General features: G+C 47.5%; 1 protein-coding gene and 1 long non-coding RNA gene across 3 annotated transcripts; both read left to right on the top strand.

The window, feature by feature from the left end:
* Positions 1-219: 219 nt before the first annotated feature.
* On the top strand, positions 220-2,854 carry LOC143015263 (uncharacterized). Its single transcript, XR_012965412.1, has 4 exons — positions 220-411; positions 497-619; positions 1,177-1,245; positions 2,731-2,854. It is a non-coding gene; the product is annotated as an uncharacterized LOC143015263 (long non-coding RNA).
* Positions 2,855-4,040: 1,186 nt separating this feature from the next.
* Positions 4,041-10,857, top strand: nrde2 (NRDE-2, necessary for RNA interference, domain containing). 2 transcript variants are annotated; one of them, XM_076169189.1, is made up of 19 exons: positions 4,041-4,126; positions 4,626-4,731; positions 4,859-5,050; positions 5,160-5,300; positions 5,415-5,677; positions 5,808-6,034; positions 6,150-6,374; positions 6,458-6,647; positions 6,754-6,887; positions 7,086-7,206; positions 7,369-7,541; positions 7,637-7,808; positions 7,909-8,129; positions 8,344-8,836; positions 8,917-9,248; positions 9,328-9,467; positions 9,561-9,702; positions 9,902-9,973; positions 10,175-10,854. In XM_076169189.1, the coding sequence occupies exons 1-19, from the start codon at positions 4,051-4,053 to the stop codon at positions 10,298-10,300; spliced, it is 3,546 nt and encodes a 1,181-aa protein (XP_076025304.1). In that variant the 5' UTR covers positions 4,041-4,050; the 3' UTR covers positions 10,301-10,854. The 2 variants fall into 2 exon arrangements, with proteins under 2 accessions (XP_076025304.1, XP_076025305.1); XM_076169190.1 differs by lacking the exon at positions 5,160-5,300 and having other exon boundaries at positions 10,175-10,857.
* Positions 10,858-14,321: the final 3,464 nt, after the last annotated feature.

The raw sequence follows: 14,321 nt of genomic DNA, 5'->3' as shown, positions 1-14,321 counted from the left end.
GCACTTCAAATGTGTTCCTGACACGTGTCAGTTGGGTGCCAGAGTCGTTTTATTATCATTTTAGTTTTAGCTGAATCATTGGACAGCCAGAAGACTCCAAAACAGGAATTGATTTAGGGTTGACACACTGGTGATGATATCACATGGAGATCAGCATAACATCTACCCCCTTATTTTTTGGGAAGAAAAAAAATAGAAGAAAAACAACTTTTTGGGGGTCCTGAGGCTCTGAAGAGCATTTTTGAAATACATACTTCATGATTATCCAACAGGGCGCGGAGGAAAAAGGGCTCGGTTTGGAGGCTCGGTCTGCAGAAGCTGTGGGATTGGTGTTAAGGACTATGATGACATCGGTCCCCTGGCCGGTGGGGATTGGACGACTAGGCAGGATAGGACACGGGGAGTTAAATGGTGAGGGAAGGTCATCATGCCAAAATGCTTTTTACAAGACAAAAAAAGAGCTTTGTTATTCTCATACTTTGTGGTCTCCTTCCAGACTGGAGTTCACTGCTTAGCAGGAGAAACCGGAGTCGCCGTCTGAAGGAGATGTGTTGCATGTGTGGCATATCTGCCTCAGATACTCCCAGTATCCTCAGTGTTTGCTTGGTCGCCATGGCAGGTACAGTGTTTGTGCATGTACTGTGTGTGAGGGCAATCGTAAATTTACAGTTAAACTATGTTTTAAAATCACTTCTCGTCAGCGCTAAGAGAGACAGCCGGGACGCGTCTTCACGTCCATTTGTCTGATGATGATCATCATGATTGATGACAGGGGAGATCATGTACCTGAGGCTCATAAAGCACTGCCTCTCAGATAACCATTGATCTCAGAGGCAGTGATGGAGAGCTAGATCAATTTTATTATAAGTTTATAAGTTTATTTTGGGAAAGGAGCAGGGGATTGTCAGTGCATCAACCAGGGAATGAAATCAATTTAATAGTGTTGAATATTTCAAAAGTTCATTTGATTTATTTAGTGTGTTGGTGGAAAATATTATTTATCACTTCACGTTACATTGCTTTAATTTAATCTTTAAGTTGAAAAGCTGTCTCATAGTGCCAAGTTGAATATTTTACAGATTATTGCCGTGTCTTGCTTATTAATAATGATAAAAAAATATTTGTCCTCTGGTCGATAGAAATTTAATTATTTTAAAACTTCTTTCAAACTTAAAGGAGATACACCAAAGTCATAGAGATGTGTGTCCAGAAGGATAGACGAATGGACTTCATTTACAAGTCAAGGTAAGACATGCATACACTCACTGCTGTACAGTCCATGATACAAATAAAAGACCTGCCCCTTTTTAATAAAAACAAAACAAAACAAAACAAAAAACACACAAAAAAAAAAAAATATATATAAATACAAGATCAGAAACAAATGAAGTTGTTGCTGGTGAAATTTCAAACCAAAACGTATATACGTTTTCAACCTGGTGACAGACACAAGGTTTCATTTATTTTCTCTGCGCTAAAATAAAACATCAAGCTACATTTAAACTAAAACACAAAAACATGAACGAGTAATTTCTTAAAAATACACAAAAACATTACATCTCCATTGGTAAATTTACAAAACAGAAAACAATTGAGAAGCACTGCTTTAGGATGACCCTTTTGGGCCCATGTAAATATGATTGGCATGTACAGGAAGCCATTTGAATGATATAGTATGCATTATGTAAACGTGTCAAACTAGTTTAGCACAACCTTTTTGCCTACATGAGGTTTGAATACTTTTTTTGCTCAGACTTTGCAAGCTGTCAACATTTATTCTGAATATTTGAAACTCATAGAAAAAAAGTCAAACGGCTGCTAGAAGGTAATCATATTAACTATTCACATATTAACTGAACCCCTTACTAAAGACTAACTCATCTATATGAACGTGTCGGTGTGGGAGTTAAAGAGTCAGCTCGAGTTTTGTTGATTTGTTTAGTGCGGGGAGCGTAGCAACCGTAACTAGGAGGGCCAGACAAAGGCCCGCTGACAACCAGGTTGACTTGTAGGGGTTTCTGGCGCCCCCTGATGGGTCACTACGGTACCAACACCCTCCTCAGGGGAAACGTTAACGCGCCTCCATCAGAAATAACGATCAACTCACTTGAACCATGAAGCAGACGGGACGTCACCTGACGCTTCGTTGTAATACACGATGATCCGTTAGCTGCAGTTCGCCGTCTCCGTGGTAGGTTCCAGACGAGAGGATGACACAGGAGTGGATTTTCACTCCTGCCCTGTCCCACAGAAAAAAGATCTCGTCTCCTGTTCCAATCCCGGGCCAGAGTAAAAAAAAAATTCCTGTCTCTGGAAACCAAAAAAAACAGAGAGATAGGCGATGCAGCAATGCCCCAACATGTGTAAACATGTGTAAACATGGGTGGCAGCTCTGAACAAAATGTAATGACATCATTTATTTTGTACTCCACTGTGCGTCTGCTGTCGATTCATTTAATTTTCTGTTCTGTTTAATCCCATTGTAATCATAAAATGAGAGATAATAATGCCCCTGTGAGCCTGTAATGATGATGTAATACATCAGGGCCAGGTGGTCTATGTTCCTCCATCCTCTGCCTGGGCGGGTGAGAGTGTGTGGAATGACATACACCTGGAATCTTCTCCATTATTATCTGTGTTAGAGCTGAAGATAAACTAGATGACTCGTATTTCATGAGGCCCATACTATTCTAAAGTGAATAATTCAGTAATGTACAAATGTGTCCCTAGGAAAGTACAGCTGTACAGGGGAGTTGGGGGCCAGAGGCTGGAAAGCTTGGATGCACCAACAGGAGCGAGGAGGGTGGCTACAGCCCAGTGCAGGTACACACACACACACACACACACACACACACACACACACACACACACACACACACACACACACACACACACACACAACCACAGACACTGAGCTCTGTGTTTATGTTGGTGCATGTTTTTGTGTGCTCAGAGGATGAAGAGGAGGAGGAGGAGGTGAAGGATCGGGACCAGCCCAGGTGGAGGATCTGGCTGGATGTGGTGTCGTCCCGTGAAGCAGCTCACTGGTTGCCATGGAGGCCCGACAAAGCCAAGGGCCAGTCAGAGGAGGACTGTGAAGACCCGGACAGACAGGTACCAGCTGCTGGAGGGACGGAGGGACGAATGAAGAGAGGGACGGATGAGTGGAGCCTTTCTTTGACCTCTTTCTCTCTCTTCTTTATCTCTGGGTGCTGTTTGATGACATCGGTCCATCACTGCTTTGTCTGTCTTCAGCAGACCTCAGGCTCCGTCTTCTTCTGCGTTTCCTGTCCTTCCTGGGCTTGCCTGTGGACTCTGTGCTCTCTGCTGCCCCCCATCAGTCAGGCCTGTTACTGGATGATCTTTCTCTGCTCACTCAGGGTAAACAGGAACATCAGAATCAAACTAAATCTACCAAACACACTGAAAGCAGAAACTAATCCAAACTCATATGAACCCTGTGTATAAAAACGTTCCTCAGGTAACAACCTCCAGCGACCTCTGACCTCCATTGATCTGCCTAACTTGTTGATTAGCAACACTAACATTGGAAGCAACCGTTTTTTAACTGCACATAGTACCTTAGAAAGTACAGCTGAATGTTCTAATGGACTTTGTAATTTTATGATTTTGCATTAAACATTTAAAGGAAGTCTCCTGGTCTATTTGTGTGACACATCAAGGCAAGATACGCCACAACAATACAGATTAGTTTCATGAAAGGAGATGAACGCAATCTGATCTTTAGTTGCCAAAGAGTTTGTTAGGGTTTTTGGTGGCTTTGTCATGTTGATGTACCTGCTCTTCATCCTGATGACTCACCTGCAAGTATGAGTCTCTTTTTCTTATTCAGGGAATCTAAATTCTCAAAACCTGTTTTCTCTTAAAAGTGAATTGAATGTATAAACAGTATATTGATGCTGTCTCTGACCCATGTAACACGGATGCTAATAAAACGTGATTTATGTTCTAAATACATGTTTTAGTTTGTAGCTCCCCTGCATTAGTATGGCTGAGATCACGTGACGTCACATTCCTGCGACTGTTTACATGCGACATAAAAACATGGCGCTGTTTCCAGCCTTTGCAGGGGAATCAACTAACAAATGTGATGATTCGCCCAAAGGTAATTGGAACCGGACACTGCATCGTCTTGATATGTTATTCCAGTCCTGTGATGTTTCGTTTCTGTGACTTTTCGCGTGTGTCCTTGTCTGTAGTAGCACTCCAGCTAGCTGATCTGAGCTAACTCGACGTGCGCGCGGCGTTGACACTTAATGAGACGTTCACTTGACTGTCTGGCTCGGATATGCGTTTATTGAAGTTATTTAATGAATGTACCTTATATCATTCTCGCTAGAGTTAAAATAAAGATTACGGTAAAATTCTGCGCTATTATGTAAGACTTTTGATTTTGCCACTTTTACCACCAGTTGAACCTGACTATGCATGAAGATCAAATCACATTTTATGAGCGATTAAAGCAAGAATTCACCAGGCATTGCATTCTGTGTACAAAGTGTTTGCCTTCAGTCATAACTGATTCATATATAATGGATCACAACATGAGACACTTAAATGAATCTCTTCTCTCTCTCATCTCTCTTCTTGTCTCCTCTCTGTAGAATTAGACTGGCTGACCAATAAGAGCTTTCAGACTGGGGAGGCTCTCTCTCTTCACACTCGTTTTTTAGATAAAGCCAGCGAGAGGCCGAATGAAAAGGAGTCAAGGTACAACTACTGAGTAACTACAAAAACTATACAATCAATCATTTTCTAATACATGTTTCTGGTAAAGGTTGTTAACTGTGTGCTGCTTGACTACCATCAGCCCTCACTTAAGCCCCATAATCCTCAGTGTCGACAGGGTTCCGAGTTCTGAGGAGGAGGGAAATGTGCCACCCAAGAAGAAGAAAAAGAAGAGTGAGAAGAAGAGGAAGAAGAAGAAGAAAAAACACAAAAGGAGGAGTGGGAAGTATTCAGATAGCACTGGGTCCGACTCCGACACCGTCTACCCCAGTGACCTTAGAAAGGAGCAGGAGGCACAAAGGTAGAAGCACACAACATGCTTACATCACACATAGTTTGACTGTCTGCAGCACTGTCTGCAGCTCTTGTTCTTCATGCCTTTGTGTGTGTGTGTCCATTCCTGCCTGTAGGCTTCAGGCTGCTCCTATAGCGAGTCACTTCTGCTGGTTGGATGAGCTCCAGGCGCCCACAGAGAGGCCGTTTTGTGTCGATCGTAAACCCGATGCAGCCAACTGGACGTACAAGTCGCTGTACAGAGGAGATGTAGCTAGGTAACACACACACACACTATTTCTTAGTGGATATCTCACCCAAGGGTTGTTTATTGACAAGAATGTGTCACTGTTAATGACTTTGATAAAGACAATCCTGAGTCTTTGTTGCAGATACAGGAGGAAAGGCAGCTCCTCTTTGGGTCTCAATCATCGCACACAGGAAATCAGCTGGGAGGAGTCAAATAAGAAGCAGAAAGGTGGGGACAAGAAGAGAGCGGCGGACAGATACTTCTCCACAGCCAGTCGCCAGCTGCTGAGGTCCCAGCCAACCCTGCCTACATTACCAACAGTTCCTGAAAGCACTGAGGTCGTCAGTTCCATTTCCTTCCTCCCCCTGGGTTGTGATGAGAGGGAGGGCAAGAGAGGAGAAACAGGTAAGGGATCGATCTGGAATTTAGAGAAAAGAAAGCCGATGTTTGCCTAGAATTGAACATTTCTGACCCACAACCTCACCTTTACTAGTTACATCTAATCTTAAACCTTTGATTGAACCCTTGATTTCAGGTGACAGAGTGCCGACATCAACAGTAAATCCACTCGGCGTCTACGACTCCTCTACTGCCCTCTGGCTGCAGGGGAAAGGATTGCAGGAGCAGCCAGAGCAGCAGAAGCAGGAGCTCCAGACGGGGCAGAGCGGCGTTCTCTTGACTGGAAGGACAGAGGAGTTCAACAGGCGCCTCAGAGAACAGCCAGCAGACACTCAGCTGTGGATCGATTACATTAGATTCCAGGTAAAGAGGCTCAACTGTGTTTGTTGCGTATATGGAGTGTGTGTATTGATGCTGCAGTGATCAAAGTTCTTCTTGCACACAAGCTTTAGAATGATGATTAATTGTCGCCCTGCAGGACGAGCAGAGTGCGGCCGCGTTCGGAGGTGAGGAGGAGCGGCAGGGCGGCGACTCAGCCGAGCGGCACAAGTCTTCCTACCGAGCGGTCCTGGAGAAGAAGCTGAGCATCGCCGAGCGCGCGGTGGCCACCAACCCCACCTGTATCGCTCTGCAGCTGGAGAGGCTCCGGATCTGCCAAGAACTGTGGGAGCCCTCGGCTCTGGCTAAAGAATGGAAGAAACTGGTACGCTTGTCGTCACTCAGTGTGATCCACGCTGATAGTTATGAACATTATGCTATAGTCAGTGTTTATCTGTCGTACCACAGGTGTTCCTCCACCCAAACAGTGCCCCCTTGTGGAGGGAATACCTGCTGTTCACCCAGAGTTACTTCAGCAACTTCACTGTGTCAAAGGTCAACGCTGCCTATGGGAAATGTCTGAGCACGCTCAGTGTTGTGCGGGACGGCAGCATGGCCTCTCATCCGGCCCTGCCATGGACCGAGGAGGACATGCTGGGTAGGCAAACAACCAACAACTCTATCCACTCTGCTGCCCATGGGCTCCATGGCAGCAGCTTGAACAGCACATAGAGGTGTTCAGTGTTCCCGTGTTTTCCCTCCAGATATTTTCACCCTGCAGTGTCACTTCCTGCGTCAGTCCGGTCAGTCAGAGAAGGCCGTGTCTCTGTTCCAGGCTATGATGGACTTCACCTTCTACAAACCTGACAGTGTGCAACAACTGTCCACCAAGAAGCAGGTACACACACACACACACACACACACACACACACACACACACACACACACACACCTAAACTGATTATTGATAATAGATTATTTGATATAGAAGATATTATTTGATTGTTTGAGACCTCACTGATTTGTGTGTGTGTGTGTGTGTGTGTGTGTGTGTGTCTGTGTGTCTGTGTGTGTGTGTGTGTGTGTGTGTGCGCAGATGGAGTTCTTTGAGCCGTTCTGGGACAGTGGAGAGGCGAGGATTGGTGAGTTGGGGGCCAGAGGCTGGAAAGCTTGGATGCACCAACAGGAGCGAGGAGGGTGGCTACAGCCCAGTGCAGGTACACACACACACACACACACACACACACACACACACACACACACACACACACACACACACACACACACACACACACACACACACACACACACACACAACCACAACCACAGCAAGACACTGAGCTCTGTGTTTATGTTGGTGCATGTTTTTGTGCGCACAGAGGATGAAGAAGATGAGGAAGAGGAGGAGGAGGAGGTGAAAGATCGGGACCAGCCCAGGTGGAGGATCTGGCTGGATGTGGAGTCGTCCCGTGAAGCAGCTCACTGGTTGCCATGGAGGCCCGACAAAGCCAAGGGCCAGTCAGAGGAGGACTGTGAAGACCCGGACAGACAGGTACCAGCTGCTGGAGGGACGGAGGGACGAATGAAGAGAGGGACGGATGAGTGGAGCCTTTCTTTGACCTCTTTCTCTCTCTTCTTCATCTCTAGGTGCTGTTTGATGACATCGGTCCATCACTGCTTTGTCTGTCTTCAGCAGACCTCAGGCTCCGTCTTCTTCTGCGTTTCCTGTCCTTCCTGGGCTTGCCTGTGGACTCTGTGCTCTCTGCTGCCCCCCATCAGTCAGGCCTGTTACTGGATGATCTTTCTCTGCTCACTCAGGGTAAACAGGAACATCAGAATCAAACTAACTCTACCAAACAAACTGAAAGCAGAAACTAATCCAAACTCATATGAACCCTGTGTATAAAAACGTTCCCCAGGTAACAACCTCCAGCGACCTCTGACCTCCATTGATCTGCCTGACTTGGGGATTCACTCTGTGGGTCACATGACCACGCTGCAGGGCTCACGGAAGTGGGTGGGGCTTGGGAAGCAGGGGGAGGGGTTTGTCACCAATGTGTTAAACATGGTGCAGCCCGTCCTGCCCCCCCGCCACAGAGCAGCCCTGTCGCTCTGCTGGATGCAGTACGAGAAGCTCAAGGTGCGACTCGCTCTGCCTGTTCGGTTCAACTTTGACTGATTTTGATTCCATAAAAGAGATTAACTGTGTGTGTGTGTGTGTGTGTGTGTGTGTGTGTGTGTGTGTGTGTGTGTGTGTGTGTGTGTGTGTGTGTGTGTGTGTGTGTGTGTGTGTGTGTGTGTGTGTGTGTGTGTGTGTGTGTGTGTGTGTGTGTGTGTGTGTGTTGGTGTGTCAGGTCCTGCGCTGCCTGCACGGCGCTGCCAAAAAGCGTCTCCGCTCTCAGAGTAAGAGCAGCAAGAGGGTTGCCAAGCGACTGCTTAAGGAACCGGACAACCGCTCGTCGTTGGGCCTGTGGCGGGAATATGGCCACCTGGAGTGGCTGCTGGGTAATCTGGACGAGGCTCGCAAAGTGTTCTCTACAGCGGCGGGGATGGGAGGAGCCAAGGGGCTGAGTAACTCCGCCCTCTGTGAGCTCTGCCTGCTGTGGGCCCAGCTGGAGGTGGAGGACGGAGGAGGAGGAGGAGGAGGAGGACTGACTGATGTGACGGCGTCCCCTGCTGTGTGCGTGCTCACCAGGCTGGCAGAAGGAGCCTCTTTGTCCTCTTCGTTCTCCTCATCCTCACAGCCCCTCTCTCCAGTCTCCATCCTGAAAGCCAGGCGGAGCTATGAGCAGGCGCTGACGTCCAGCTTGTCCCTCCTGGACCGAGACACCGAGACCAAAAGAAAAGGTACAAACGTGTCATGGAACCACAACAGCTGCTGTAGAAGTGAGGAGGATTATTCATTCTATGATCTCCTTCTTCCTCAGACGGAGACGAGGCTCTGAGGCTGAGCGGCCTGGTGGGCTGCTACGCTCTGTTCCAGTACCTCACGGTGGGCGTCCAGGCTGCTGTGGTGCTCTACAGCCAGGCCAGGGAGAAGATGGAGGCTCGCCATCGCACCGACACGGCAGACAAGAAGCCTGACTCCAGCTGTGGCAGGCTGGCCGCTGAGTGTGAGGCTTTGGCTGTGCAGCAGGTGGCGCTCCTGAGGTATCACAGCAGCGTCGGCGTGTTTCCGCTGGCGAGACTGAGGGAGACGCTGACCTCTTTGCTCTCTGCGTGGCCCAGCAGCGCCCCCCTGTGGAGCGCCTATGTGCAGGTGTGTGTGTGTCCTCTGTTCTTCTTCTACTTCTTCTTGGATTCTGGGTTCGACAGCTCTGACCCCATCTGTGTCTCAGGTGGAGAACCGTTACCATAGCGCTGGCCGGGCACGTCGCTTTTTCCACTCTGTTGCCAGGGGCAGCGTCAGTGTGGTGCCGCGTCTGTTTTCCGTGGTTGCCGAGCAACAGAGGAAGCAGCTGGTGGATGCCGCAGTGAGGTAAAGAGCAGAGAGGATCATGGGTAGGTGCACCTTTGTGTCACGTGGCAATAATGAAGCTTCTCTGTTTTCCACCCCGTTGGCCCTTTGCAGGTCTTGTTGCCATGGCGCCGCCTTGCCCGTCCTGCCAGAGAACGGCCTCAGCAACCGTATCCGTAGCCTGTTTGAGAGCACCATCGCCACGGAGACAGGCGCTCACTGTCCTCTACTCTGGAGGATGTACATGCACTTCCTGGTGAGACAGGGAAACACCCACACACACACACACACACACACACACACACACACACTCATCAAGCTCTGGTTTGACATTGCGGCCGTATCAGACTGTTATTTGTCATTAGCAACATATTGTGTTATTAAAGCAGAAGTATCAGCCTCAGTCTAATATAATGAACTAGTGTGTGTGTGTGTGTGTGTGTGTGTGTGTGTAGGTGTCTGATGGGCATGTGGACAAAGCCAGAGGGATCTTCTATAAAGCTTTGCAGCACGTCCCCTGGGACAAGGTGAGACTCTCAGCCCTCAATTCCTCTGTGTGTGTGTGTGTGTGTGTGTGTGTTTGTGTGTGTGTGTGTGTGTGTGTGTGTGTATGTGTGTGTGTGTGTGTGTGTGTGTGTGTGTGTGTGTGTGTGTGTGTGTGTGTGTGTGTGTGTGTGTCTCTTCTCTAACCTGTGTACATATTTTCCCTCACGTGTGTATGTGATCAGGGTTTGTACATGGATGCGGTGCAGCTGTTCCCCGAGCATCTGCAGGAGTTTGTAGATCTGATGACGGAGAAAGAGCTACGACTCAGGTTACCTTTAGAGGAGCTGGACATACTCCTGGAGGACTGACACACACACACACAAGCACACTGGAGGGTAAGAACACACCACCCAGTGCACACACTGACTCACACGCAGCTGCAGTATTGATCAGTTGAGTTGCAGTGAGCTTGGAGGAACCAGGAGCCAACGTTTGTACAAACCTCACGCTGTGATCATGTTTTTAGTACCTGACGGGGTTAATAAACTGTGATTTGTAGATGGTTGTGCTGTAGTTTTATTAAATTAAAACAATCTATATTCTACCAAACTGGATCTGCTGTTTGTACGATCAAACACTCGGCTAAACAGCGTTCAAGTGTCAACACGTCCAATATTTCACTGGAATTGAGAGTCGCTGTAATGCAACACAGCTGGGAGGAACCACAGTCTGCCACCAGATGGCAGTGTTGTATAGCACATAATGGACAGAAGGAAAAGCGTCTCAGCCCTGGAAGAGCTGAGTCACACCTGATACACCTGACGACCTCTGATGTTAGAGACTGACACGGTCAAACGAGAACGCTTCAATCCGTTCGTTCCTGAGCTTTAGTAGCTCGTATAGAAGGTGATGTGTATCTGTGATGTTTCAGTCTCTTCACATTCACAATGAAAAGCAGAGGATTCCATAATGGAATCTAAGAGCAGGTTAAGAAAGAAAGAGACTGAAAAATGAATGGACAAGCTAGAGTGACAGTGTTCATATACTGTCTGTCTGTCTGTCTGTCTGGATATATATATATATATATACGTTGTCTCCCATTCTGTTTGCTTGTTGCTCAGATATCTGTGATGGATTTCTCTCTCTAGCCTTCTGTGCGTCTCTCTCACTCTTTCTCACACCGAGTCGCGGGAACACAACGTTTACATTTCCTTTCATAAATGTGACAGACTGAATGTAGCGATGCTATAATGCTGAGAAAGACTGCACCTATAGCAGAAATAGAGATGGAGTGAAAGGGTTAATACCTTTACTCTCTCTGTTTCTCTCTTCCTCCCACTCTCTCTTTCTCTTTCTGTCTCTTTTTGTCCCTCTCTCTCCTTCTCTCTCTCTCGCTCTCTGTCTGTCTTTCCCTCTCTCTCTCTCTCTCCCCTCTTTCTCTCTTCTCTCTCTTTTTTTCTCTTTCTGTCTCTCTCTCTTTCTCTCTCGCTCTCTGTCTCTGTCTCTCATCTCTCTGTCTCGCTTTCTCTCTCTTTCTTCTCTCTCTTTCTCTCCCCCCCTCTCTTTCTCTCCCCCCTCTCTTTCTCTCTCTGTCTCTCTCTCTGTCTCTGTCTGTCTCTCTCTCTCTCTCTCCCCCCCCCCCCCCTCCCATACTGTACAGGGTGTTCCATATTATAATTCTAACCTGGTGTGTGTGTGTGTGACAGGCAGCCTCATCACGGCTCCGCCCCTTGAATGACCCCCCTCCCTCTGGGGCTCTCATCCACTCTACGCTGCCGTGTCTCTGGGTGATCCTGGTCTCACGTTAGGACCCCTCTTCTCCCTCATAATAACCCCTCTGGATATTAAAGCATCCTCCTTCAGGCAGCTTGTAGGACGGACAGCCTCTGGTTAACCTCCTCGGATATTAATGTTATGGCTTCTAATTACAGTCGGGCGAGTCCCAAGCTGTGGCCCCTTGGAATGACCACTGCGGATGCTAAAGTAATTCTAATCAGGCACGTCCCAGGTCAGTCTTTATGACGGTGTCAGGATACGGCCGGCCAGCGCGCCACCAATCTTATTCATGGCCCCTGGAACTGTGTGAAGACCCCTGGTGCTACCAAAGGCAGAGGATATCACATTAATTAAATACAGGCATGTCCCAGGGCAGCCTCCTTTAAGTATTAATAACAGGCCACTAACTTGTCATCGAATTTGTAGAATATTATGAATTTCTGCACGGAGACGGGGAACGCCAGGAATCTGTACCACGCGACATCTAGGAATGGTAGAAAGGAAATCTAGGGAATACGACTTGACACTGTTCTGCTGAGCTCATTGTGCCACTCAGCATCGCATAGAATACATGGTTTTAGAGCCATCCAAGATTTTGGTGCAAATCTGACTTGTATTGGTGAACTTGTATCCAGTTTGTGGCTCCTCCTCTCTGTTCACTGTGATGTCATGATGGGTGAGGGGTTCTTCCCACCCTGCTGGTGCATAAGGAGACACATGTCTGTCCACCTGTCTCCACCACCTTCTCCTCCTAGCCCTGTTGGATCATTTTGTGTATTGTGCGTCATTTTGTTCTTTGCTTGATTGTGTTTTTTGGGTTGTGGCCTGAGCCCTGTGTGTGTATGTGTGTCTGTTTCTGCCTGCCTGTCTGTCTGCCTTGGTGGATGTATGTTTTGAGTGAACCTGCTCCTGTTCTGTACCTCCGGCCTGATTTGAAAGCCCGGGTAAAGCAGACATTTTGATTTTAGGCTCTTTTTGGAATCCGAGTTGTGCTCTTGGTTCCTCTGGTTCACAGCTGTCACGCCCTCTCTCTCTCTCTCTGCTCTCTCAGTTTGGCCCTGTTTATTTAGCTGGAGACCATCAGCTGGAGCTCAGAGGTGGATGAATGTGTGTGGTGGACTGGTCCATATTGTACTCGTCTCAGTGTTTCGCTCACATTTGTTAAAAAAGAATCCAGTGAAAACAAAGACTGAGAGAAAGTAAACAGCATGAATCTGCACTCACACACTCCAGCAGCCACCAAGTCTGAGCTGCAGCACGACCTCATACACACAATAAATGGATTTGATGGATTTTTTGGGGGAGTAAAGCTTTTCTATATATTGTGTGTGTGTGTGTAAGTGTTTTCCTAGAGAAACTCAAACTCAATCTACAGAGTGGGAGAGGAGTCAGACACATATTACAGAGCAGGACCCCACCTGGACTAACCACCTGGGATGGAAAGTGAAGAATGTGGCATTGGGCCTTTTACTCATCACACACTCCTCTCAGTCCATCAACCAACCCCCCCCGCCCTCCTCCCCTCCGTCATCACTCCGTCTCGCCTCTGTCCTCTCCGTCTGTTCCTCTGTGAAACCCTTGAGTCGGATAGACGGACTGAGCCGCCTTTCTTTCCTTCTCCCCCCCCCGTCTCACCTTCTCTCCACCACTCCATCCCTCTGTCTGTCTCTCTCTCTTTGTCTGTCTGAGCGAGATAAGTCCATTGACAGATGTCGTGCTCAACAGAAATGACACGCTGTCACCACGTCTGTGATAACGCTTCTCTCTCAGTCGCAAACCGAACACACTCTGACCCCTCAGAGTCTGATACCTCATACTTCCTCAGCTCTCTCTCTCTCTCTCTCTCTCTCATATATTGTATTTTTAATGAACAAAAGTGTGTGTGTGTCTGTGTGTGCGCACGTACGGCCGTGGCCTGAAGCTTTGTTGCCTGAGGGACTATTTGATGAAGAGCCACATTACAGCCGTCGCTGTTTATAAATACGAAGCTGTGTAACAGCCAAGGGCCCTGACAGCTACACACACCTACAGCGGGCTGATGATGATGATGATGATGATGATGATGATGATGATGATGATGATGTTGGCTGTGTGTTGGTATATGAATATGGTTTAAATATTTAAGGAGAGTAAAAATACAGGTTCTACTAACAGCTCAATAAAATGAATCCACTTGACATCGTATGGTTTAAACTTTAATGGCAGAGAGAGAGAGAGAGAGAGAGAGAGAGAGAATCTGTTGGACAACCAGTGTATTAAACTTTCATGGTCCCTTGGTTTAAGCCGGTTCTCCCTCTCAGCATGTGAATGAGCGCTGTGTGTGTGTGTGTGTGTGTGTGTGTGTGTGTGTGTGTGTGTGTGTGTGTGTGCTTCAGAGTACAGAAGACGGGAGTGAGTGTGTGTTGCTTTGTATGTGTGCATCCCTGTGCAGGAGCGAGTGTGAGTTGTGTGATGTGATATGAATATTTGATGTCCTGCTCAGCATTCATGGGCGAGAGAGAGAGAGGAAGAGAGAGAGAGGCAGAGGAAACGGGAATGATGGGAGATTTAAATCTACAACTTATTGTTCCTATAGTCAAAAAACTGTAGACCTTTATACGACACCTCTGCTTA

The sequence above is a fragment of the Genypterus blacodes genome, unplaced genomic scaffold (genome assembly GCF_046128005.1).
Source record: "Genypterus blacodes isolate CSIRO-AG114 ecotype Tasmania unplaced genomic scaffold, CSIRO-AGI_Gbla_v1 ptg000193l_1, whole genome shotgun sequence".
Lineage (NCBI taxonomy): Eukaryota > Metazoa > Chordata > Actinopteri > Ophidiiformes > Ophidiidae > Genypterus > Genypterus blacodes.
This window is presented reverse-complemented; position numbering and strand designations above follow the sequence as displayed.